This window comes from Netta rufina (assembly GCF_964035555.1).
Source record: "Netta rufina genome assembly, chromosome: 14".
Classification (NCBI taxonomy): domain Eukaryota; kingdom Metazoa; phylum Chordata; class Aves; order Anseriformes; family Anatidae; genus Netta; species Netta rufina.
In genome coordinates, this window is record NC_140137.1 from 5261788 (window position 1) to 5287001 (window position 25214).

General features: G+C 50.2%; 1 protein-coding gene across 1 annotated transcript in view; it reads left to right on the forward strand.

Annotated features, from left to right (window-relative positions):
• Window positions 1-324: 324 nt before the first annotated feature.
• The window catches only part of WWC1 (WW and C2 domain containing 1), a 69436-nt gene continuing 44546 nt past the window's right edge, over window positions 325-25214 (forward strand). Inside the window, exon 1 of the mRNA XM_084295066.1 lies at window positions 325-450. Coding sequence (XP_084151192.1) covers window positions 332-450 — 119 coding nt within the window. The 5' untranslated portion in view covers window positions 325-331. The remainder of the gene's footprint in view (window positions 451-25214) is intronic.

The following is a 25214-nucleotide window of genomic DNA, read 5'->3' on the forward strand; positions in this document are numbered from 1 at the left end:
CCCCGCCTCGCACCGCCCGCGGGGACCGAGGCCGCCCCCGGCGCTGCCCCGGCGGCAGGGGGCGCTGCGGCCGCCCTCCGCCCGCCTCCGGGGCGGTGCAGGAAGCGGCGGGGCGAGGGGCCGGGCCGGGCGCCCCCCGCCCCCGCCTCGCCTCGCCCCGGCCCGCCCCTGCCGCGGGGCCGGCGTGCGAGCGCCCGCGGCGCCTCCCTGCGCGGCTGGGCCGGCCGCGGCCCCGCTCCGCTCCGCACCGCCCCGCACCGCACCGCCAGCAGCAGCAGCGGCGCCCCCGGAGCGCTGCGTGCATGGGGCGGCGCGGCCCGCGCTGGGCACGATGCCGCGGAAGGAGCTGCCGCTGCCCGCGGGCTGGGAGGAGGCGCGGGACTACGACGGGAAGGTGTACTACATCGACCACGGCAGCCGCACCACCAGCTGGGTCGACCCCCGCGACAGGTGGGGCCGCGGGGCTCCGCGCTGGGGCCGGGGGGGGGGGGGCCCCGCTCCTCGGCCTCGGGGCGCTGCGTGCGGCCCCCCGGGGGCTGCCCCGGTGCCGCTGGGTGCGGGGGGCGCTGCCCCGGGGCTGTGCGGCGTTAGCGGGGGCTGCGGGCTCCCGGCAGCGCTTGGTGGCGCCGCGTCCCGGCTGCGTGCTGGGGGCGGCCGCGGGGAGGAGGCGCGCAGGTGGCTCAGCCCCGGTGCGGGATCAGCCCCGGTACCGGCTCCCAGCTCCCCGCCGAGGCCAGAGGCTCCCCGTCCTGCCGGCTGCAGGTCCCGCCGCCGTCCCGGACACACCGCGGAGAGCTGGATGGAAATCCCAGGCTGAGCCCTCAGCGCCGTGTGGGTGAATGTGAGAGAGTTCCCCCACCTGGCAGCGAGCGTTGTGCTCGTTACAGGGGTGTTCAGCCGGGTTTCTGGGTTGGTTTTGCTCTCTTCCCCCTGCCTCGACACTTGGCTCTTTGGGGGTTTCCATGGTTTGGGGGCGTCCAACTCTTTGGGGCACCCGTCCTTTGCCTTCTCTCCTACGTAGGAAGGCTCTTTGTTGAGCCAGGCGGCGAATGATTGTCCGATTTTACAGGATTTTAAGGAGTGTTCTGCATTCCAGGAATAATCCTTGTGTATCTTGTACACAAATGTAACCTGTTGGACTGCCGGAGGTTTGGAACGCGTTTTAACCTGGTGTTTCAGTGCTGTGGTTGAAAGCTGAGAACACGTTTCAAGGTGTGTTTTTTAACCTTGATAAAAGTCAACACAAGCTCAAATTAGGAATGCTTTCTTCACATCTTCCTTCTGTTAAAGAGCATGAAGACGAGAGAAATTTATTAGGGCTAATGGTGGCGTATAAAAATTCTGCTGTGTCCTTGGTTAGTGAGTCAAAGCTGACAGGATCAGCTGAATGGATGCCTTCTGCATGTGTGTGCTGAGCTATCGCAGGTATGTTCACTGCTCACCACTGTTAAAGGAGAATATTCAAGCATATCTTGATAAGTGCTATCACATGACATATTTGTTGTGCACATAGCAATACACCTGAATACACATGGCCCTGACGAGCTTTGAATCTGAGTCATCTTCCAGTAGCGCTACTGAGAACACAGGTTGAGTTACACTCCCCAGCCTCTCTGAAATCCTCATGGTTTGAAGAGTTTGTTGGTCCAGCACTGGAAGAACTAAGCGTCAGAGCTTTCCCCCATCACCCGCGGGACCGTGGCCTTGTACGAGTTACAGAGATGCTCTGCTCCACTTGCAGGAAAAAAAAGTTTCTCTTTAACTAATTAGTGCTGTCTGTGAAAGTCAGCTGGTAAGAATTTCTGAGCAGCTCGAGTCATAGCTGCAGTAGTGAACGTGGGTTTATGTACTGATCACCCAAGAGCGCGTTGTGAGTTTTGGTATTCTGAAGCCTGGAAGAATCTGTAAAGTTGCTGCAGCGGAGAGGTCGTTTTGTGTGTTTTCTGCTGTGCTATATACACTGTCTTTGTCCCAGCACAAAGCAATAGATACCAGGAAACACAGTTGTAAATCTGCAGGCTTCAGGGATGTGGAGGAAGATTTATGGTTTTGGACTTGTTCTGCACCCCATTGCTTCTCAGTGGCAAGGTTTCAGTGTGAGTGTACCTTTACGACACCTGACGGGTTTATTCAACGAGCAACAACAGTAGCTGAAGACAGGGCATGCAGGATTTCAACCTTCCCCAAATCTTTCATTCTAGCTTAATTTAGTGGGGGAAAAAAAAAAAAAAAAAAAAAGGCAGGGATACCACCTAGCTAGAGGGCATAGGCTTGCCCACTGTTTTTGTGACAACAGCTGGTGTCTGCAGGTGGAGTGGCCGGGTACTGCAGCAGTGGTCTGGACGGGGCTGTGCCCACGGGTGTCGCAGTGGGGCTGCATGAGGTGATGGGTTGGGTGGCTTTCCAGCTCTCCTGTAGCTCATTTCACCACCTGGGTGGATAGGCTGTTGTTAAAAGGAGCTGTTGGACTTGGCTGGGGATGAAGTGGAGCTCCCACCTTGCTGTCTCCCAGCGCTGAGCTGAGTGATGCTCATGCTCCTGAAAGCCCGGCTGAAGCCACTGCGTGCGGGAGCACTTGTTCCTTCTGCCACCTAAGGGTATGCCAGACTTGCAGGCAGACCTGGGAAGCATGCGGATTTTACAGCATTTTTGGAAACCATCTAAAGATGAAGCATAAGAAGAATTTTGTAACTGAAGCAGTACTGTGCCTGTGTTACGGTGTAACAGAAGAATCAAGGAGGTGTTCTGTAAGGAAGGATTTGGGATTGTAAGGTGTAAGGTAGTTCTAGTGACCAGGTGGAAAAAAACACTGTTTTTTCTTCATGTCAAAGGAAGCTGAAGTAGATTACTTTTTTTTTTTCTGAGTTTGTCTTAAATTAGATAATTCAGGACTTGGATACAGTGCAATAGCGGGCCAAGCCTCACCGAGCTAGGAGAAGAAATTCATCGTTCCTAGTTTTAAAGGCAAGCCTGATCTTTCAGGCATTCACCAGCACGTGCTGTTCGGTGACACGCAGCAGAGCGCTGTCCCAGCTGCTGCCTTGTCCCTGGGGATGTGCCGGTGTCATAGGGTGCTGCGCTGGTTACCATATAGGAAGTAAGGATGGCACCTCAGAAACACGAGCAGCAGCTGCTGGCAGTGCTCAGACATGGCTGTGAATCAGGAATTGCACCAACAGAGTGCCCCCAGTGAGGTTTCTGCTTTCATCAGACGTCGGGGTTAGAGATGGGTGTCTGGATGCCTGTGGGTGCTCTGTGTTCGGGTTCTTTACACTGTTTAAGGGAATGTGATCTGCCCCAAGCTGTCTTGGAAGAGGATTGCTTTTTCTCTCTTCTCCTTGCCTTTACACCCTCAGGCTTCCTGAAGATGCCTGATAACCCACCACTGACATGGTGGTATAAGCGAGATGTCCTGGGTTGTTTTAGATGGAGCTGGCTGAACTCCTTTTACCCCAATCACTGGACTCCCGCTGAGGGTGAGAGGTAGCAAAATGGGAGCACTGTCAGTGAAGCCTGATGAAGTGACTAAGCAGCCGCAGGTGTTCTCAGTTTGGGGAGGCAGCAGTGCCTCAGTTGGTGTCCCTTCATTTTTCAAAGGCTCTTGTTGATAAAGGGCTGGAGCTATGTATTAAATGAAAGCCCAGATTCTGCAGTTGCTCCCTGAGGCATCTTCCTACTCCATATGGAGTTTTTTTCCCACTCTGACCCCACAAAGCAGAACTTCGGTAAGGAGGAGAAGGGGGGAGAGATTTGCCAGGGTTTGGGGCCAATATGTGTCAATGTATGTGTTGTCACACGTAGAATACTTTGTGCTCCTGTAGAAGTTAGGGCCACCTGTTTGCTCATGAATATACAAGCTTGTTGAGCCTGAGGATCTGCCTGAAGAAAAGCTGGGCCTGTTATATATAGAGAGAGCAAAATCATCTAGCTGTGCCCTGCTAAGCCTGCCTTCCAGGCTTGATGGGAAATGTGCAGCACGGTTTGTCTCTTCTGCATGATTCTGGTGTTGAAGCTTTCCGTGCCCAGTCTGCTCTGTGTGCTTGGTCTCCGAATTTCCTGTATTAAGGAATTAAAAATGTGAGCATCATGCTAAAATTTCCTATGTAGATGTCTGCTGCTTGGATTATTTCCCTATAGCATAACTACAGCCACCGGAATAAAGCTAAATTTAGCCAAGTAAAGTGTGGGAGTTCTCGAGAATAAAAGGACGTGAAGGGAGAGCACTGAAAAGCATCGAGAATAAAAGGAGCCGTACTTTTCTGCAGGTGGAAATCAGTAAGTGTAAGGAGAGGAAGAAAAAAAATCTCGAAGCATTCTGTGGGTTTCTTTCATCACTGGCAGCAGCGTGGGTCACGCAGCTGAAGGCTGCTGCCATGCCTGCTGTTACCTTTCTGTACTGATAGCTAGCCCAACGCCCTGTCAGATGTGTGTCATCCCGCATCTTTCTCATGTTTACCTTCCCCAGAATAGCAGATCCTTTTGTTATAAGGAACAGGCCGTTAGGTGTATAGCCAGAAGCCAGCGATACCGTTTTCCCTGCGCACAGCCCCGAGTGACAGAAATGCAGCCTTTGTAGTCAGCTGAATGCCACCTCTGGGAGCGGGTGTCTTGATGTGTGGGACTGGTGCTGTTCTTAGGATGTTTTTTCACAATAAGATGAAATTAATGGGTTTATCTAAGTGCTAATATATAGGGAGATGAAGAAAGGAAGGAAGGTTATTGTGACCATTTGGTTTAACTCACTAGTTCCACAAGTCTTCCAAGGTGAATCAATGCTGGCTGCACCTGTAACTGGTAAAAGCAGTTTGCAGACAAAATCATTCAGACCTCTTCAGTTACAAGAAATAGCTTGGATTTTCCTGTAAGACTTGCAAGAGACAGCTTGTGGTAGAATTCAGCTTAGCGTGGGGCGTGAGCAGCTCCTCGTGCTGATGCCTGGGGAGGCTGCAGGGGCCAGAGGCGCTGTGTGTCCTCTCCTCGTGGCCTGAACTCACGTCAGGCTGTGTGGGGCAGCAGGAATGATGCTGCTCAATCAGAGCAGCACTGCTGAAGGTGTGGTGTGCACTGCTAAAGGCGTGGTACACACACAGGTATGTTGTGCGAGAGGATGTCGGCAGTGAGTTCAGAACTACCGAAAGACCCATTTTACTGTACTTCCCTATGGAATGTGAACCAAATGAAAAAGGGATATTTTTGTTCAGCTCAGCAGCTTTTCAGTGTATCTTGGGGAATTCTGAGTTTTAAAAGACTGGATTTGGTTTTGAAGAAATCTCTGTAAATCACACTGCTTAGAAATTTGTAGGTTGAGCTTCATCTTCTGCTCTGGCAAGGTCATTCTGCTCACAAGAGGAGTCCTCAACAAGCTGTCAGCCTTTCTGATGCAAAATTAAAGTTAGCGATGCTGCCTCAGACTGGAAACTTCCTTGACGAGGGGATCAACATTTTCATCTCCATGTAGGTCATCTATTTTCACGCCAAAGTAGTCATCTGTACGGAAATGGCAGAGAATTGGTTGTTGCTGTGTTGTCCACCTGGGGCTGGGGCTCAGCAGCGGCGCTGATGGGGACTGCTTGAGCTGCTGCTTTTGGAGTAAAATCCTGTGTCTGCGAGGGGATAAACTTCTCTGGCTGGAAAATGTTGTGTTACTGTCTGGATTTGTTTTATAGAAACAGCTGGTCCCGACTCTGGTGGTGCAGAAGGCTTGCTGGCGTGGCTGGGGCTGAGTGGCCCCAGGAGGTAACAGTGGCTGTGGCTGTCACCTGGGGTTGCTGCCGAGGATGCGCGTGTGCAGTGGCTCCACGTTTGTCACCTGGCCAGGCTGTGTCCCCCAGCTGAGGTAAACACCTGGGGAGGTGTTCCCAGCGCTGGAGGTGCTTGGCTTCACTGTGATTTCTGACCAGGTCCTATGGGCAGGGTGCCCCTTCGCCTGCTGCAGCCCCGCAGGGTGTCCTCGCATTGTCATTCGCCGTGGTTTCTTCACAGTTAGTGCAGCTGTGGAAAGATGAGTTTGCTACAAACTTTGTGGTACCCAAATCTGGTTTTAATTCTTCTAGCTTGTGCTGGAAACTGTACTGGAAGACATGGAAAGACTTGTCAGGAAAAAAAAAAACAACCCACAAGCTGTTTAATGAAGTAACTTGTACGTGGGGAAGTGACCGGTGCTGGGGGCAGTCCTGTCAGTGACCTGCTGCAGGGCTTCTTATCTGGCTGCCCGAGGAGCCCATCAGCAAATGCTGGCTGTGCAGTCTGCGCTCCTGGGGGTGCACAGTGTGCTTCCTGCATGCGTGGTGAGACACGGCCCATGTCCCTGCCACGATCGGCACCTCCTGGGCTTGATGCAGCACGTGGCCATGTCCAGCACGGGAGAGCATCACACCTTTTAGAAAGAGGGTGGGAGATCCTAAAGATGGTTTGCAAGTGTTGCTGGTGCTCGCCTGTGCCGTGGCTGGCGGCCTCAGCCTGGTGGCCTGCTCCGTGCCACCAGCAGGCCGAGTTGGCTGAACAGTAAATGAGCAGAGGCTCGTTCGGTGGGTGACAGCAGCCAGGCAGAGCCAGGTGAAGGTGTGTAAGTGCTGCCACGCACAGATCTGAAAGCTGCGTAGATCAGCCGCTTGCTCAGAGAGGAATGCCTTTTCTGCTGGCTGGCTGCCGTTCAGGAGACCTGCTCAGTAAGGTGACATGCTTTGCTGGTGGTAACGAGGACTCGGCTTTAACTGCTCAAATAAAACCCAGAGTCCTTGCTCACAGAGCCTAAGGTTACTGCTCCCCCCACTTTTAAGCTGCATGCATAGATAATTGGCTGAACAAACAGCAGACAAAACTGCTCCCAATAGAATAATAACTGCTTTTCACTGCCACTCATCCAGTCAAGTGACATCTGGAAGACTCTGTGGGTATTCACAGGAGGTTTGGTGTGTAACAGGAAGATGTAAAGAAGCCAAATCCTGCAGCTGTCAGTGTTCTCTGGCTTTTTCATGCTTTTGGATGTGTTCTGCTGGCTTGGGTTGTTCTGTTTGTTCTCGTACTTATGGCTTCCACCCCAGCCTCTGCGTTCGGTAACATAAATACCCAACACATTTAAAAAAGGCAGATGAATTGCGCTCTCAATCTTACAGAGATGCTGTGGGGATTAATTAGTTCTGATGAAGTGCTTTCTGGCTGAGATGTCAAACTGATGTTTTGGGACTAATGGTATTGTTTGGTGCAACTGCTTAGCTCTCCTCAAATGTCTAATCACTGCTGTGGAAGAATTTACTCTGCGGAGGAAAGCGATTGATTTAAAGCACGCAATAACCAGTATTGATTTGCGCGGCGCAGCCATTCATACCAGCTCTACGCAGGGCTGAGGCGGGCAGTGCTCACACGACAATTTTGAGCTCAAGTCAAAGTGGAGCTATTGCTTAAACGGCCCCGTGGCTGCCGGCAGATCTCTCTCCGTGACTGCTAACTGCTGTGACGCTTCTGTGCTCGGCCCGGGGCCGGCCCCGCTGGGGAAGGGGCTGTCGGCTGCCTGCCCCTCGCACAGCCCATGGGGCCAGCAGTAGCGGCCGTGGTGATCTGGGCCAGGCGAGCAGCGTGGGACAGCTTTGGTAGCCCCTGAGCCGCCCTACGGAGCGGTGCTGACGGGCAGATATCCACGGCTCGCTTTGCTGCTGTCGGGTGCACGATTCCACGTGGCAGCGGGCGTGCTGCTGGCCTGGCGTGGGGCTGTCCTGCACCCCTGGGTGCTCGAAGCCCTGGCGGTGGGACTGCTCGGGGCACTGGTGTAATTCCCTCTGTGGGAGGCAGAGCCCGTGGCTCTTGACCAGCTGCAGTCGGCACCGCGCAAGGGAGGAGACGTGCAGGTGTGGGCAGGGCCAGGGACCGGCACCAGCAGCAAGCTGCACAGTGTGCCTGGTGTGGCAGGGGGCTCCTGGCTGCCCTGTCCCAGCAGTGCACGTGAGTGAAGCTGAAACCGCTGCTTGCCTTGCTGCTGCTCCTACGCAGGGGAAATCTTCAGCCAATCCCACGTGTCTAGCTCCGAGGGTTTGCTTCAAGTCAATGAGGATGCCTAAGGCCGCACGCGTGTTGTGCTTCTGCAGTTTGTCATCGATCTAGAAGAGGGTCTGAGCGCTCCTGTAACTGCGCACACAGGGTAAGGTCCATGTAGAGATGCTGCTCTAGCTTTTAACAGCTACAGGATGGTCGCAGTGCTCTTTAGACAGGCTTTGGCTGTTCCAGTCCAACCTTTGTTCACAGTGGTGCTGTTTCACTTCTTCAACATCTGGTATCTCCACCTTTAGGTTATTATGTAGGACGTCTGTTTTGGTGGGAATGCCGTGCTTCAGCTTGCCATGGTGCTCCCACAGCAGTGGCATCGGTATTCTTTAGGACTTCTCCCAGTGCTCTCTGGGTCTGGTGCACTGTGCTGGAGGTAGCGATGCAGCTCCATGGGATGCTGTTGCTCTGACCGAATTCCTGCATAGCGGAGAGGGAAACTTCCCAAGGGAGAACTTGGCATGAAAAATAAGCCTTTTAAAGGCAAAGTTATAAGGCGTACCTAATTTAGGATGACCTGTACTGTATATAGCATTCCAGATGAGGCTGTCATAATGAAGTGTGGTTTTTAAATAAAAACAATATTTAAAAAAAAAAAACAACACCCTTAACATGAATAACACTTTTGCATTGCAGAGTTTGGCAAGGTTAAACTTCAAATCAAATGGGCACTTTGAACAAAGCTTTTTTGTGGGAGCTGTGTGGTGATGCTCAGGTGTATGTGGTTAGCAGCGCGTGTTAACCCTGCGGAGGATGCGGAGGCTCAACGCTTCCGTTCAGTATGATGGGCACCATTTTTCAAGATCCAATCTCTCTCCAGTCCAGCTGTCATTTCAGCCGCTTGTTTAGATTTTTCTGAAATTCTGTGAAGTTGTCTCTACATCCAGCTACCCTAAATATCTTCTCAGTCAGCAAGGCAGTAAGCCAGGCTTGCAGTTTGTCCTTTCCTATGTCATTGGCATTTCACACTATGCAAGATCTAAGCATCAAAGGTAGATGATCTGTTGCCTTGACAGGACCTTGACTATTTAGTTTTTATATGGAAACTTAAGTAGCAGGCTTTAGGCTGCTTAATAGACAGTTCTGCAGAAGGAATTTTCCCAGTTTTATAGAAGAGTGCAAATTGATCTGCTAAAGAGATCACCTTGCTATTCTGAATCTTCTCCATGAGCGTTATCCTGTCTTTATCTTAACCTACATATGCAGGAAGAAGCAGCATCCTGGCTGTTCCTATATCCTTGCTTCTTGTGGCACTGAGGTTCTGCAAGATACTTTAAACTTCTGAACTTTCTCTTTTTTTTATTTTATTTTTTTTTTTTTGCTTTTAAACGATGAATATAAGAGATTCTGAATTTATCTGAACCTACTGGGTAAGATACCGGTGTGATATCTTTGTGTCTGCTGTGGTTGTCGTTCCCCTGTTTTAGTTCACGCTTGAGCTCAAGCTGCTGCTGTGGTACTGTGTGATTTCTGTGATCGATGTCTCCTCAACGCTTGTTAGCTTTCCTCTAATGTGCTATGCTGAGTGTTGGAACATCCTTCCTTTCATGCTGTTTTGAAGCGGTGCCTATCCCCCTTGTTCCTGCTGTCTTTCTCCAAAGTCTCCCTGAAAGCCTAATAACTGCAATTCCTTGTGGAAGTTCAACCTATGAGGCTGGGCCAGAATATAATGCTGGAAAGACTGGAGTGATAACAAAGCTGGCATTAGAGCTGTAAACCTCCCTGACCTTCTCAGAAGAAAATTTCAGACTCGGTACTCTCCTGCATCTTTGTCACTGCTGCTCTGCCGTACTGAGCAGTCTTCGTCTGCTCCTCCCCTCCTCTGTCCCCCTGTCTTTGATAGCAACTTTGATAGCAACAGCTGCGACTGCCAGTGACATCTCTTGCAAGCTGTTGGTTGCATGAAGAAGCTCTTTTACTGTCTCGGTGAGAGGCAGTATTGGATCCGAGGAGCTGTCCGAGTAGGTGGTTTGTGGTGAAACACTAAAGGGTGGGAAGTCTGCTCCTCAACGCCCTGTTCAGCATGCTCCACCTTGTAAAGAAACGTCTGTCCTCTTCTGCCTTAACGTTTTGCTCCTGGATTTGGGCATCTGCTTTTACTGAAGAGCAGCTGCAGCTGGTGTGCCCTGCGATAAACTGCAGCTCTCAGCTTGGTCAGCGTGGTGAGGGCTTGCTCTGCAGGCGGTCGGGGTGGTCTGTAATGCTGCACGAAGGCAGGTGTCCTGTCGCATGCCATCTGGTAATTCTTCAGAGGAGATCTGATAGCGCTGCTAGTTCCTCGTGCAACTGGCTCGCTAATGACTAAATGTAGAAGGTTTCTGCCGTCGTGGTCTTTCAGTGCTTGGTGCTAAGAAAAGCATAACCTGAATCTAAATACTTTCTTAAGGCACAGAAACTGTCTTGCTTGCTGGTTTGATCTTTTATAGTCCTTGGGCATAACTTCCCACTTCTTAAGCTTTCCTTCTCTCTTAGGGGAAGAACCTGTGGGAGGACGGGGAGGAGTGTGTGGCCTAGGAACCTGGCTCGGCTGCTTGCAGGAGGGCTGTGTATATATATAGATATAGATATATAAAACAGTCTCAGTTTGCCAAGACAGATTTTCAGCTGAACAGATCGCGCACAGTTACGTCCTCCACTCAAGCTTGCTTTCACACATCTTTGTAAATGCCACTCTTATCCCTAGAGCAAATGTTCTGTGTTGGATTTTCTCATCTTGATTTCTTTATTTGCCCAGTAGTCTGTAGCTAATACCCCAACTGCACCATCTTTTATTTTCTATTTGCCTCCCAGACGCAGGCTCCTGCTTTGGGTGGTAGTTCTGATGACCTTGGTGGTGTCTTCAGCAACTTAGACGGGATGATGATCCTTGCTAGGCACGATCACTAGGGTTTTTGATTCAGGGATTAGTCATGGTTCTTCCTTCCCAAGGATCTTCCCCCTGATCTTACTACCAGAGGAGGACGTGACAGCAGCCAAGCGTGCTGCAGCTTACAGCCTGGTTTAGGCGTGCGAACAGGCAGTGATTATTTGGGGTGGGAGGAATTTCTCCTATCAGACCATGTTCTGGCGTGTTCCTGCAGGAGCCCTTGTGCTCCCTGCCGCGACTCGGCGGCTGCTGGCGTTTTCCAGGCAGAGCCAAGTGACACCAAATCCTTGTAAGAGGAAGGCAGCTGGTGCTCTTAACTCCTCAGTGGGAAGAGGTTCGCTGTGTAGTAACGGGAATGAAAAGAGTGTAAGTGGTCGTAGTGCACACCTGTAATCATTCTGCGTGGAAGTCTGCTCATGACGCCTGCTTCTGATGGAGCACTGTGTGTTGGTAAGTGCTTCTTTGCCATCAGGTTTATTGCAGAATAGATTTGCAATGAAATAACCTAAATTAAACCATTTTAACGAAGATCTTTAAAGGCATTGTTTTAATTACTTCCCTAAAGTAGTCAGGCAGACGTGTGGCAACACCTCCTGAATGACAGTCGTGCACCTTACCGGACACGTTGAGGACAGACGGACGGGCTGTCCCGATCCTGCTACTTCATGGCCAGCCCAGACACCTGATGACAGGTACAGAAATAATGGAGTTACATCAGCGCTAAGGGTTGTGCAATAGCAGGTTTATTATTTGTGTTGCTTCCTAGATGCTTATGGAGGGCTTACTTCCCCTTAGCCAGTAGTTTTGCATTCAGAGGCAGGAGAGTAACCTGTCACGTCATGCCTCTGCTCACCACTCCGATACATGCTGCTTACTGCACCCATCTCTGGTGTTCCTGACGGCTGTTTTGGAAATGCTCCTCCTCGTAGGTGTTTGAGCTCTTTCTCTTTCACCCTTCAGTTTTTCCTTGGGAAGAACACATAAAATACATCCATGGTGGCTGGAAAAAGCCAGCAGAGATGCACTGTCCCTTCCTCCCCACTTAATACTTTTTTTCTCCACAGTGGTTGCCATTCCTGTTTTCTCTCTCACGAGTTGTGTAACGCTGTTGATTAGTTCTCTTATGGCCGTGCTTAAAGGCTGCTTAAAGCCTTTCATAAAGTATGCATTCTGCATTATGGGAGAAGGAGATTTACAGAGTTTTTTAAAAAGCAAGAAATACGTTGTAGATAATAGATTCCAAAAATGCAAATTTGTTCAAGCACCTCCTTAAGAAGGGAGGGAGGAAGGGAAGATTAAAACCTGTGTTTATATACATATAGAAGCTAGAGGCAAAGCAATCCATTCATAAATATACAATGGGATTTATGTCGTGGTGAGAAGTGCTGCATGCATATTCATGTGTAATTTGCAAATCCTTTAGCGATTAAATACTTTACTGCAAACTCTCTAGAACGAAACCTTCTTGTTGAAATGATGTCCAAAGGCTCCAACACTTCTCTAGTGGAGGGGAAAGGCCGGGTGGTGTAATAGATCTGATGCTCTAATTTTAATTCTATTAATAGGGTTTTTTTTAGTGTGCTTTTGGGTGTTATTTTATTAGAATAATCAGTAAGCCATGAACAAAACATGTGAAGCAGAGACCTGCAAGAAGCATTGTGAACCTTAACATGGTAAGAAAACCATGGAAACTTGGTAAGATGCTTTTCTCAACTGATTTTTCATGTCAAATATCATTGTCTAAACTTTCATGTGCTCTAGGGTCGGAGGCAGATGAGTAACATAGCTTGGGGAGTGCTGATGTTGGAAAGAAGTAGCCTTTGTGAAGTGAATCACCTTTAAAGGATGAAGCCTTGGATCTTCACATAACAAACAAAAAAAGCTTTCTGTTGCTGATGCTGTTGCTTACTGCACCCATCCCTGGTGGTCCTGATGGCTCATTCTGGAAATGCTCCTCCCTGGAGGTGTTTGAGCTTGTTCTCTTTCACTCTTCAGTTTTCAATTGGGAGGCACATATAAATAAGACATGTCCATGGTGAGGCTGCACCTCGAGTACTGTGTTCAGTTTTGGGCCCCTCGCTACAAGAAGGACATCGAGGTGCTTGAGCGGGTGCAGAGAAGGGCGACGAAGCTGGTGAGGGGCCTGGAGAACAAGTCCTACGAGGAGCGGCTGAGGGAGCTGGGCTTGTTCAGCCTGGAGAAGAGGAGGCTCAGGGGCGACCTTATCGCTCTCTATAGGTACCTCAAGGGAGGCTGTAGCGAGGTGGGGGTTGGTCTGTTCTCCCACGTGCCTGGTGACAGGATGAGGGGGAATGGGCTAAAGTTGCACCAGGGGAGTTTTAGGTTGGATGTTAGGAAGAACTTCTTCACTGAAAGGGTTGTGAGGCATTGGAATGGGCTGCCCAGGGAAGTGGTGGAGTCACCATCCCTGGAAGTCTTTAAAAGACATTTAGATGTAGAGCTTAGGGATATGGTTTAGTGGGGACTGTTGGCGTTGGGTCAGAGGTTGGACTCGATGATCTTGAGGTCTCTTCCAACCTAGAAATTCTGTGATTCTGTGATATGGTGGCTGGAAAAAGCCAGCAAAGTTCCAGTGCTCTTTCCTCCCCACTGAGGTTAGCCCCTTGAAAGTCAGCTCTGATTTAGCCTTGCTGCTTCTGTTTTGTTACAGCCTGCTTCTGGCATGCCTTGATTCGGTGGAATGGAAAGCAGGGCAGTGCACTCAATTCACTAAGGACTATATATGCATTTTTCTAGCTTGCACAGGTGTAAGCACGTGCCCTTTCTGTCTGTTTGCTTGTTTTCTCAGTCGGTCCTAGGCAGGTTCTGCTCCTTGGTGAGGAGAGCCAAGCCCCGGGTTCGCCTTGCTGTCTCGCCTAGTGAGCAGGGAGGCCGCCAGCAGAGGTGATGTCCTGTTGGTGCCTGGGGGCTCTGCTCTACAAAGCTGTACTGGAGTTGATTTGCAGGAGCGTTTCTAGGTAACTGGGAAGTTGTTGCTTTTGCAATGAGCACTGAGAATTCCTTGCTGTCTGCTGTGTCAGAGCATCGTAGCGTCTGTGTCGTTGACTAGTCGTGTAAGGGGGCCAAAATGCAGCACTCGGTACTTGAAGGGTATAAATTACCTCTTTAGTGTCATAGAAAGGACAAAATTGTGGTAAAGGAAGCCAGTCCTTTAACAGGACCCTGAGCAGGTGAGTTTTTGACTTCCCAAAGTGGATGTAGACAGGGATGTGGCTGATGTGTGAAACATGCTGCTGCTCATTACGGTGAGGCTGCAGTTGTTGTGACTATTTCTATTGTATGTAAGTGAGGAAGAATAAAGGGACTAATTTATCAAGAAATCTCACTATTTTTGTAGTGAGCACTGCTGCTTGTTTTACTCCTGACATTGCTTGCTAGACTCACTGCATAATTCTGTTGAGCAAGGCTGGATGGGATGTATTTTTTATTATTTTAATAACCATAAGTGGCTGCCTCTGGATCTACCTGCAGAGCACAGCAGACCCTGCATGCGATATTGTAGCCACTTGTCCGTGTGCTGGCAGAAGAGCTGGCTCCTGGCTGTGGGGCACTGCTTGCCCTGGCAGGTGAGCTCCTCACAGCATGCAGGGTTTGTCGAGGCAGCGGTGCCACTCCTGGCTTGTCTTTCAGAGCAGACAGCTTAAATATCAGACTGATGCGTTCCCGGGGCTGTGGGCTGTAATTCCATCTGCTCCCATGCTGTGAAGGTGACACCTGACGGGGTGTTTGCTGCTTGCTGGATGTCCTTCCTGGATCTGCTGTGTGGAGATCTGGCGGGCGCTGTTTTGCCAACGTGTTGGCCTTGCTCAGCGTGGGGCTGCCGAGGAACCCAGCAAATCACTCAGTGTGTCAGGAAAACCAAGTTGTCGGGATTTCAGTGCGGTTTCATTCATCCCGGGCTCTGCAGTCTCTGCAGTATCACTGCCCTCCGTGTTCGCTGGTCTGGAACAGTGGAAGCTTGTGTTTGTGCCATTGATTTGGCAATTATTAGAAGGACGTGGAATAAAGGACACGATTAATGGAAGAAGGGAGGAGTGTTCAAAGACCTCTGCTGGTAAGGTCTGTGTTTTTTATAGTTCTGCGCATCCATCACTGACTTGGGAACTTGATAGCGAGCCAGTTCTCTGGGTCAGGCTGCAGGTTCGCTTAGAGAGACTAGACAAGGTCAAGAGGAATACTTGGTTTGCCCGAGGATTTCAGCTTGGGCTTTGCAGACTAGTTGAACTATGAATGGTGATTTATTTAGGTAATTATCAGTAAATTAATAGATATACTGAGAATTATGTTTATGTAGGTCAGTGTTTGCATGATAGTTACAACAATTTACTGAAATAATTTCTGGTATAGGAGGTGCATGTCAGTCTGGTGCTGTGGTGAGGTACTGGGCTGAGTAGCCCGCAGGGTGCCTTTGCACGCCCAGATGTGGGTGTTGTAAGTGCCGTGTAGGATCCGTTAAACACAGCTTGCATTTATAAAGCAAGGTGGAGACAAATAGCTGGGATGCGTTAGGTCACGGGCCTCGAGGAGGGCGAGGGCTGTGTTCCCCAGCCCTGGTGGGGCAGGACACGGCTGTGTGGTGCCAGGGCTGAGAAAAGCCCTGTCTGTGGCTCGGGGCTGTGTTCATCCCTTTCCTCCTGGGACTGTGCATGCTGCTTGGGGAGGTGCTGGTGGTGTCGTGGGTCATCACACCCTGAGGGAGGGAAGGGAGATGCCCGGTGCCTCAGAACAGCGCTGGGCTCGTGGCTTCTGTGCCAGCAGGGCTCACGCTGGGGGAGAGCGTGGGGTTATCAGCACCACTGTCTCCTGACTACATCCCCTGGGTTAACTGAGGAAGCTGACGGGAAGGAGGTACATCTGTTGTAGACAAGCAGGTGCTGCAGCTCGATGTGGCTTAAAGGAAGATCCTTCCTACTATAGCCCGCTGGGTTTTTGGGGTCTCGGCTACGTTCTAGGAGCTTGTCTTGACCAGCTCGTATCTTCCGTAAGAAACTTCAAATTCTTTAAGATTTGGTGCCTTCTGCTGCTTCCTCTGATTTGTGGAGAAGGGAAACTTGTGGGAATGGATGTGGTTTAGCTTGGCTATTGTGAAGCCCCTGGGCAGTGTTTTATGCCTTGTGCACCAAACGCTTCAAGTTCTGATTTGGAGTTCACTTTAAACAATAATCAGGCTAAATTGCAAAGCATAGGAGGTAAAAACAGAGAAGTCCAGTGCTCAGTGCATCCCTCTGGAAGTGTGATGTCCAGGTATAGGTATATGATCCCTTAGGAAAGGAGTTGCCATAGGATGGAGCTATGCTGTGGGGATGAAGCCAGTCTGATTAGGGGGCTAGAGCTCGCTGCAGGTAGTATCAGACACTGGGAGATCTGAGAGGCTCAAGTGAAATCCTCAGCAGAAGAAATTCTTAAAAAATATGAGAAATGTCAGAAACATTATAGAATCCACAGACAACATAGCTATGGCTGTCAATTTTCATATAAAAACCACCCAGCTGCTTGAGCCCCTTAAAATGACACCCAAGCGGAGTGCTGAGCACCGGTGGGCTCCTGTCTGCAGCTGGGGGCTTTGTGCCTTCCTCATGGGCCTCGGCCATCGCTGTGGGATCGGGCACCTGCATGGCACTGCTGGAGGCAGCTCCGGCCCTACAGGAGCCTGCGGGAGCAGGGCCGGGTGCTGGCAAGTGAAGACAAAATGGCCCAAAGGGAGACACGGCCCCTCGGGAGGCCGCCGTGCCGCGGTGTCCATCTGGCAAGCGCCAGGCGAGGCCTGGCCTGTGCCGCTGCTGCCATAGGAACGGGGACCCCGCGGGGGGGCCTCGGGTGGGATTAAACCCTTGGGAAGCCGTGCCGAGGCAGGCAGAGCTGCTGGCTCGGGTGTCGAGTTGTCTTCGGGATCACCTGCACCGCCTGTTTCTCCCCCTCGCTGAAGTCGTTTTCATAACGTACGGCTGGGACCCCGTGCTCACCCTGTGCCCAGATGCTGGCAGCGGGGCGAGGAAGGGGAGAAGGGGTTTGGAGCAGGGTTGGGAAAGCTCCATGTGCAGCCGGGGTCACACGCAGCCGGTCAGGCTCGCGAGCGGCCCAGCTTTGTATTCAGATAGGCTGGCCAGCGAGCTGCAGACATTCCAGATACTTGTGCTCGTTTCGGCTGTATCTAGGCACACGGTCACAAAGAGCAAGATGCGTGCAGTGAAGGATAAATCCCGTGCTCTAACGGCTCTGAGCGCCGCGGTGCGCGCATGCACGCCGAGCAGATGGTGTAATTAGCTCGCCTGGTGTGTGGGCACCGCATGCGATTCTCCAGGAGGTGCCCAGAAATGCAGGGCAAGGAGGAGTACCTGCAGGTCCCGGCCTTGCTGGGCGAGGGCTGAGCCCTGTCCGGGGCAGCCTGCAGGCGGCAGCGCCAAAAATGGGCCCACTGGCAGGGCAGCCCTTGTCTCGATCCCTTGAGCTTGGCTGGGTTTTGGCCCAGCTGCGGCCTTGCTCCCAGGAGTTTCTGCACCCGGGGAGCCAGGGCTTGGCTGCTGTGGAGGAAGGTGACAGGTTGTGCTGGTATCCAGCAGGCGTGCGGGGTGGGAACATGTGCCAGAGCCCTGGGCTGCGTGCTTGGGATTTCACTGGGGCCAGGGAGGAGCTGGGAGGGATGGGAACGTGACCTGGAAAATCGCTATCGAGATGACAAGGTGCAGCTGGTGAGCGTGTTCTTGGCTGGCTGTGCGCAGTCACAGGCGGCTCCTGGTCATCCTGCAGGAGGTGGCTGCAGGGTGCCCGGCTCTCCCTGCAGCGCAGCGAGACGCTGCTGTTGTGTGGAAGGCTGGGAGACCTGCTTCTGAAGCTGGCCACTGCCATGCTCCTTGGTTATAAGTCATAATGAGCCCAGAGGAGGAGCTGGGCCACTTGAGAAGACCAGCTCTGATCAGATGCTGTGCAGATGAAGCACATCCAGGAGCTGGGTGCCCAGGAACCGGGGGAGCAGCCAGACAGCTCAGCACAGCCAGCAAGGGGGCTGCGCTTTCCTCCCCAGTGCTTTTGCTGTTCCTGACCCTCCCCTTGTTTCTGGTGGCTATTGAGAGCTGACAGTCCTGGTAACACGGCTGTGAATTAGCTCCCATTAAAGTCTGGGTACTCCTCTGCTTTACTGAGTGGGAGAGATCTGGGGGGTGTGACAGGGGAGAGGAGCAAGGGCAGGCTGTGTAGGGTGGAAGGTGGGAGAGCTGCTTCTTATGGGAGCAAGAAGCTATTCCCCCGCCCAGCTGCCAATGTGCTGGTGCTGTAGGGCTGACACAGCTCTCCCTCCCTCCCCTGTACCAGCATGTGTTCTGGTGCAGTCACACGGGGGCTCAGGTTAAGGCATTGCCCTCCCTGCAAACAGATCCCTTTTACTAAAACCTTTTTTTTTTCTTTGCATTTAATCCTGAAGCACGTCCCAGAAAAGCATATAGCTTCAGCGTACAGATAAAACGAGCCTTGTAGTACGGAAAAGAAATCAGCACTTACTACTACTATGAATATGTGCTGTGAAGTGATAAATGCTGCGTTCTCGAGGCAGCAAGCATCGTGACAGCCTGACTGTGACTGTGGCACTTCAGAGCTAAGACTGCCCTACATTTTTGGGAACAGATACTTAAAATTCAGTTTGTTTTCTCTACAGGGACAGAATAGCAATCTCTCTGTGGCTGTGTGAGCTTCTGTGGTATCTTTTGTTAAGGGAGTTGAGATGTTTGCTAGTGGTTTTGCTAGATGGCTTCATTGTAAGTGCTTCCCTTACAGCACCCAGGTGGAAATGTCTTCTTGCATGTCAGACTTAGCAGTTTTGGAGGCTTGAGATATGTGCTAGGAATTTGGACACGTGCTAATGATCTTTGGAAGGCTGCTTTCAGCTGGTACTGAATAGTGTGGCCTCTGCTCAAGGAGATGGAGATGGGCTTGCTCCTGCTGGTTAGCCACCAGTTACCAAGCAGGAGCTTGGTAATTACGCTAGGAAGCTGGCCAACACGAGGCAGAAAAACTACCTTTTAGTGGAAAAAAGCGTGGAATAAGGTGTCAGCCCTATTCAGTGTTTGCGGTATTGCCTTCCTTTTAGGAGGTCAGCTGAAACAGATAGAAAGAAATGGAAATAGCACCAAGTTGTGTGTGATCCCACAAATACCTTCAATACAGCAAGGCAGCTGGGTGGCAGGGGAAAATACTGCTGGATGGCAGCTGCACTGTATTTGAACTCCGGTGTGTCTCAGTTTCTGGTAATGTCCTGGCCCGGCCTCGTAGCTTGCAGTCACACACTGGGGCACCAGCACTGCTGTTTGCTGTGGTGTGCAGGAAGCAAGGAGCCTGTGGGGAGATATGGATGTGCTCGCAGCGCAGAGCTAGAACTGAGACATGAGCAGCGGTAATGAAGCTTTTATGCTGAGTCTACACTTACTGGCAAGTAATGCTGTGCACTACTGAGGAATAGCTAAAAAGCCTTTGATACCTGATAGCTTTGTAGGGTCCTACAGGAGACCAGGCACTTCAAAAAATAAAAATGTATATGCTTCATTAGGTAGCAACTTGGTTAACTGCCTTGGGCCAAAGCATGCAGCAGTCTGCTCTGCACAAAGCCTCTACAAGAAAATAAGTGTCAGTTCCTCCATTTGGAACAGATGACGATTTAACAGCCACATGCACACACACACTTAAAGATGCACCTTGCTTTTTTGGCAGCCAGTTAAAATTTGTGATCAGGGTATGGTTCATTGTTCATACTTAGCTACTGGACCTTTTTATTCCCATCTTCTTGGAACAGTTGATACTGACTGAATCCATAAGCTTGTGCTCATAAGGAGCCTTGGGTAGTGCTCCTCACAACAATATTTGGATTGGGAATGGTTTGGGGAAATTAATTTTCATAAGGAGTCTTCCCTCAAATTCTGAAAAATGGCAAGTGTTGCTTCTATGATTTGTCTTAAAATGTTTTAAATACTGAGTGTGACTGCTCATCCTGGTCAGGAGGCAAAGGAAACTCAAACTGCGGTGTGACTTGTAGTAAATTCAGGAATACTGTCCCCTTTCTCAGTCTTTGTGAAAGCCGTGGCAGTGTTGCAGACTTGAACGTATGCTGAGCCAACCCCATATCCCTGCTCCTTCTTGGTCTGAGCTGTGGTCCCTGGGTGTCTGTCCCATGCTTCTGTGCACCAGGACCCTGTTCTTTCTCCCTGTGCTGGGTACTCAGGTCTCCAGCAGGCTGCCTGTGCCTCTTTGGACCCAGCAGAAGGACAGCAAGTGGATTTAAAGCTGGGTGAGGTGGGCAGGCAAGGGCAGTGCAAAGAGATCTACAGCTTCCACTTGAACACAGATTTACTCTGTTGGCAAAATATATTGATTGTGGATCATTCAAAATAAATTAGATGATGCTTATAAGAGCAAATCAATTAAACTCATCTGGTAATGTGAATCCCACTCTTGCTGCCCTCAAACAAGCAAGCAAACTTCAACAGCTGTTGGTTTGTATCGACTGTGCCGCGGGTGGAGCGGGGCTGTTCGGGGCTCTGTGCGCTTCTGTCTGCGGGCACAGCCTGGAGCTGCTGCTCTGCACGGCCTTACTGCCGAGTAAATCGAGGCTTTGTTCCTCGGGATGATAGAGGTGATAAACCCCTTCTTAGCCTCGTGCTTTTATCTTATGCTTCTTATTTATCCCCTAAAGCTTTACTCTCCCACAGTAGTGTTAGATAGCTGCTCTTGCTCTGACATTTCTGTTTATTATTTAAATCCAGTGTGGCTTTTCAGGAATCAAGAAGGAATTGCATCAACACTAGTAACGACGGCAGCAGATAGGAAAGCTGACACTGCGAATTCCAGCCGCTTATGTGCTCCAGCAGTCGTTGCATGCGTCAGCCAGGTGCTGTGAACTGCTGCTCTGCTCCTTGGTGCAAAAGCCAGCTGTGTGCATTTGCTTCAAGAGGTTGGGTGTGCTGGGTGAGAGATTGTGGAAGCAGAGACAGAGTGCTTCATCTGTGGTATGGGAGGCAATGCTGAAAGGGTGGTTTTCCCTGGAAGTTTCTTCCACTCCTGATCTAGCCGTATCGTGCATTTCCGTTATGCTGACACAATTAATTGTGTTAATGGTAACTTCCTTAACTTAAAAACAAACTTCTTGGAAAACATACACCACTAAACTATGTGGTGATGCTCTTAGTTGTTTATATGGGCTTGAGATAATTTTGATTTGCCCCTCTTGAAAGGTGTAGTTTGCAGGGCAATGCTTAGTTGTTGTGTTCTTTATCTTCTGATTGGAAAGCCATCATGAATTATTTTTGTTCTTCTGTATTCTCTGCTGCTCCAAGGTCATCCTCACCTGGTGTCTCTGATTCCTAGAGGCAGGTGGAAATATTCCTGCTCATACCTGGCAGTGCTGAGTTCACGTAAGCATTAAAGCAGCCCCTGTCTGCCTCCAAACGTGCCTGGCCTCTTTGGGGTTCCCTTGACTGTTGGTGTTCTCTGTGTAGCTGGAGTCAGTCCTGGACAAGGTTTCAGAGCTAACAAGCTGCTATTGGGTGAGGGAGCAGAGAAGTAACGTTTCCAGAACTGCTTTCACACAATGCCTAGAACAAAGTGGCTGCGGCAGAGCTGTTTGTGGGCGAAGAACAGACGAGGCTGTGGTGATGCCCTGCTGCTTGCCTGGGCTGCCTTTCGTGGGTGATACAGAACAAAGAGCCTGCTGGCATTGCCGTTGGGATGGGGAATGTGAAGGAGCTATATAAGTCAATAAGGAAGTTTATACTGGTACAAAAAAAAAAAAAAAGGCAAACATTCCTACAAAAGCTGCTGTACTGAGGCAGCAATTAGCCTGGTGCTGGTAGGAGGAAAACCAGGGAGCAGCGTACAACCTGTGTGCATGGGAAAACAGCTTCCCGTGCTTCCCTGCCCCTCTTCAAGCATGCTTCCGTCCTAGTAGTGCTTGGTTTGTGCATTGGGTGCACTGGGTAGTCTAGGTGTGTCCTGTGATGCCATCCTGTCTTACCTTTTGGTTTTTCCCCCTGCAAACAGCATGTGAGTAAAGGGAGCAGGAGCTGGCAGTGCTGCTCAGGCTATTTTTGTCATTGTGGTTTTTTTTCTCCACAGTAGGGATAGAACGTGCTGGTAGAAATATGTCAACGTGCTTCACTGCTTCTTGAAGACTTTTAATCACCATCTAGACCTCATATGAAGTGAAAATTCACAATGCCTGCTGAGCCCAGATTGTGGGGTGAACCCACAAACTGCTTCCAGATGGGCAGCACTGTGCCTGCTCTGCTGCTGAACTCAGTGCTTGCTGCCATCCGTGGGTAATGTGTTCCTGAATGTTAAGGTAGAGCAATTGTTTGATACTTCCATGTTGTCAAAATCTCAAATATTTATCTTTTTCTGTCAGTAGCTATTGGTTCCCTAGTATAGGAGCAGTACTGGGGGGGAAAAGGCTGTCCTATACACCTCTTTATCTTGAGGCATCTTGCCAATGTAAACTGTTGCCACCCACACTGTATAGGCAGCCTTTCAGAGAAGTAGGAGTGCAGGCTGGGAGAACAGAGACAAACCTTCCAGTTCCTAATCTCCAAAATATGTCAAGGAACTAGTCTAACTACTTGGTCTGGATGTTTGGTAGCCAATTTACCCCTTGCTGTGAAGTGAAGGGTCCCCTTCTTCCAGAGCAGTCGAACTTCGGAGCAAAAGAGAAACCTGACTTGATTTTAATTAATCTGTTCAGGCTGTGCAGGTGGCAAGGCTGCTTCTGATCCTGGAAGAACTGAAGGCAGACTTCAATATTAAAAAAAAAAAAAAAAAAAAATAGGCCTCAGCTGCTTAAAGCCAGAGGCATTTGAATGACTTGCATGGTTAAATTCCAACTCTTGCATGCTTTTAGTTCGGTAGTGCTGCACTGTTCTCAAGTTGTACCTTACTCTTTTATATCTTTTTCTGCTTAATCAGTTCTGGAAAGCATGCAGGATATACAGGCTGGCAGGCAAATTAATGTTGTGAGAAGCCTTAACTCCCATTTCCTGACTTTTAACCTTGAACTATCTCAGGAATTTTGCATTTGAGTGATTAAGAGGGTATGACTGACCTCCTGCCTCTCTCCTGCTAGCAGAGCCAGTTTGCTAATCTCCAGGAATGATCTAAAATCTGTAAGTGGTTTTTGATAGTCTTCTCTGTGCAAATAACTTAGTAGTTCTTTGCTTCCAAAGGTAAATGATCTGTACAGAAAAGAAATGCCTGGGCAAATAGGCTGTCACTGTGTGCAGAGCAGAGCTTGTAAACATGCAAGCCTTTTTCAAAAGTGGGTAGAACAAGAAAGCAGATGCTCAACAGCAGGCTGATACATACTAGATAGCTCATTGTGGCTGGTGGGGTGTTAAATTGTGTACTGTACAGCTCGATGCTTCCATGAATCTGTTTGAGTAATGTAAATCTATTATTGCTATTAAATGCATAAGTGTATTTGTATTTCGAGTGCTTGAAGCACAGGCTATTGCCTGATTCCTGGAGTCCTTGCTAAGTCCTAAATTTTTTGTTAGCATCTACCTTGGCGGCGCGTGCCTAAGTTCTGCAGAGAAAGAAGAATTTGGAAGCTAGCTGCTTGTGCAAAAGAGAAGTAGAGGGTCAAAACTGACACACAACATACAGTTCAAGATAAACCTTAATGAGCTGCTTGGGTTATTCTCATGTCTTGGTCTAGAGAGGAAGAGACCATCAGTGAGTTCCTGGGTTGTCAATAAACCGCTTGAAGTGATGACAGTTTGGAAAAGAAGATTTGAAGGATGGCTTTGGGGCCTGCTTCTCCCAGAGATGGCCCCATATGTGGAGCCTCTGGGGCCAGAGGAGGAAAAGTCTTTGGGAGGCTGAGAAGATGCTCGATAACCATGGCAACAAAGGAAACCACTGCTGAGAAGAACAGAGCTCGGCAGTCTGAGTTGCGTGAGGTGTTGTGTTGTCTGGTTCGTGACTTCTTGTGTGTGTTGTGTTATTGTTGGTATTTAGGTTGTGGCTTGAGCAAATTTGTTTGGTTTAGAGCAACAACTTTATAATAGGATGCTTTTCTCAGGTGACTCTGGTTTTACTGCGAGCACGCTTCCACGTGTAATTCCTGGGAGCTCGTGGTGGCTCTGCGTTGCTCCTTCCCGCTCCCCTGGGCAGGGAGGACCCCCCTTCAACATTGCAGCTACCGAGGCCTCAGCGCTGTTGTGGGTACTGCACCCTGGCCCTCCACAGGTAATTGTCTGCGGTGAGAGAAGATGCTCCAAGGGAAAACAGAGTTACTATAGTGACAGATCGCCCGGTGCGCTTGGGGCTGGACTGTGGAGTTGAGTAATAAACGTGTGGGAGTCTATTTTTAAAAGCTCTTGAGGAGTAGGCTGCTCTAGTCCTAGAAAACTTGTCTGAAATATGACAGTATTTTTTTTTTATGCTGGAGTTTAAAAATAATCATCGTCTGTCTTGAGGATGGGATGACCTCATTAAAAACAAAGGCGCCTGTATGTCACTGTGGCGAGGCTCCTGGCAGCGGCAGCCTCCTGGGTTACAGCAGCGTTTCCCCCTTGGCAGGTTCCTCAGAGCCCAGGCCTGTCAGGCCTGTAAGGGTCTCCCTCAGCTGCCCCGGACTCCGTGCTGGAGCCTTGAGGTGCTTTCAGCCCCTTCTGCCCTGCTGACACACCGAAATGCTGCGTGCAGAGCTTGGCGCAGTGCAAAGCACTGACAGCCCAACTGCGAGCTGCTCCTCCAAAATGCTGGGCTCAGAAACTCTTTGATTCCCTGAGAGAAACACTATGAGCAGAGACACCTGCCAGAACCTGCGATTTTCTTCTCTTGCTTGACTTGTTGCCCATGAAACCTGTGGGCCTTGCAGTCGCTGTGTGGGTGCAGGAGGAAGGAGAAACATGGTGGGGGTGGTGGAGCCCCTGGTGTGGCTGTGGCACAGGACCTGCAGCACCTGCACGATCCAGGTGTTGCCCCTGCCCCTTCTGCAGTGAGCTGTGGAAATCCCCTCGTTTGTGGTTCCACCTGTGCAGAGTGATAAAGGGTTTTTCTATAAGGCCACGTGATCTGCACTGACCTGATGAAAATAAGGCTCCACTGTTTGCAGGGCTTCGCTTTGTCGTGGTGGTGTGAGGAGCCCTGCAAATACGGGGATTAAGTGGGTTTAAGTAATGCGCAGAAACTTGCCAGTCCATTGGTGTTTGGTGAATGCTCAACATCTTTGTGACCTAAGCACATATGTGTGTGTATATAGGAGATATATATATACACACACACACATACGTACATATCTGTATACACAGCGATG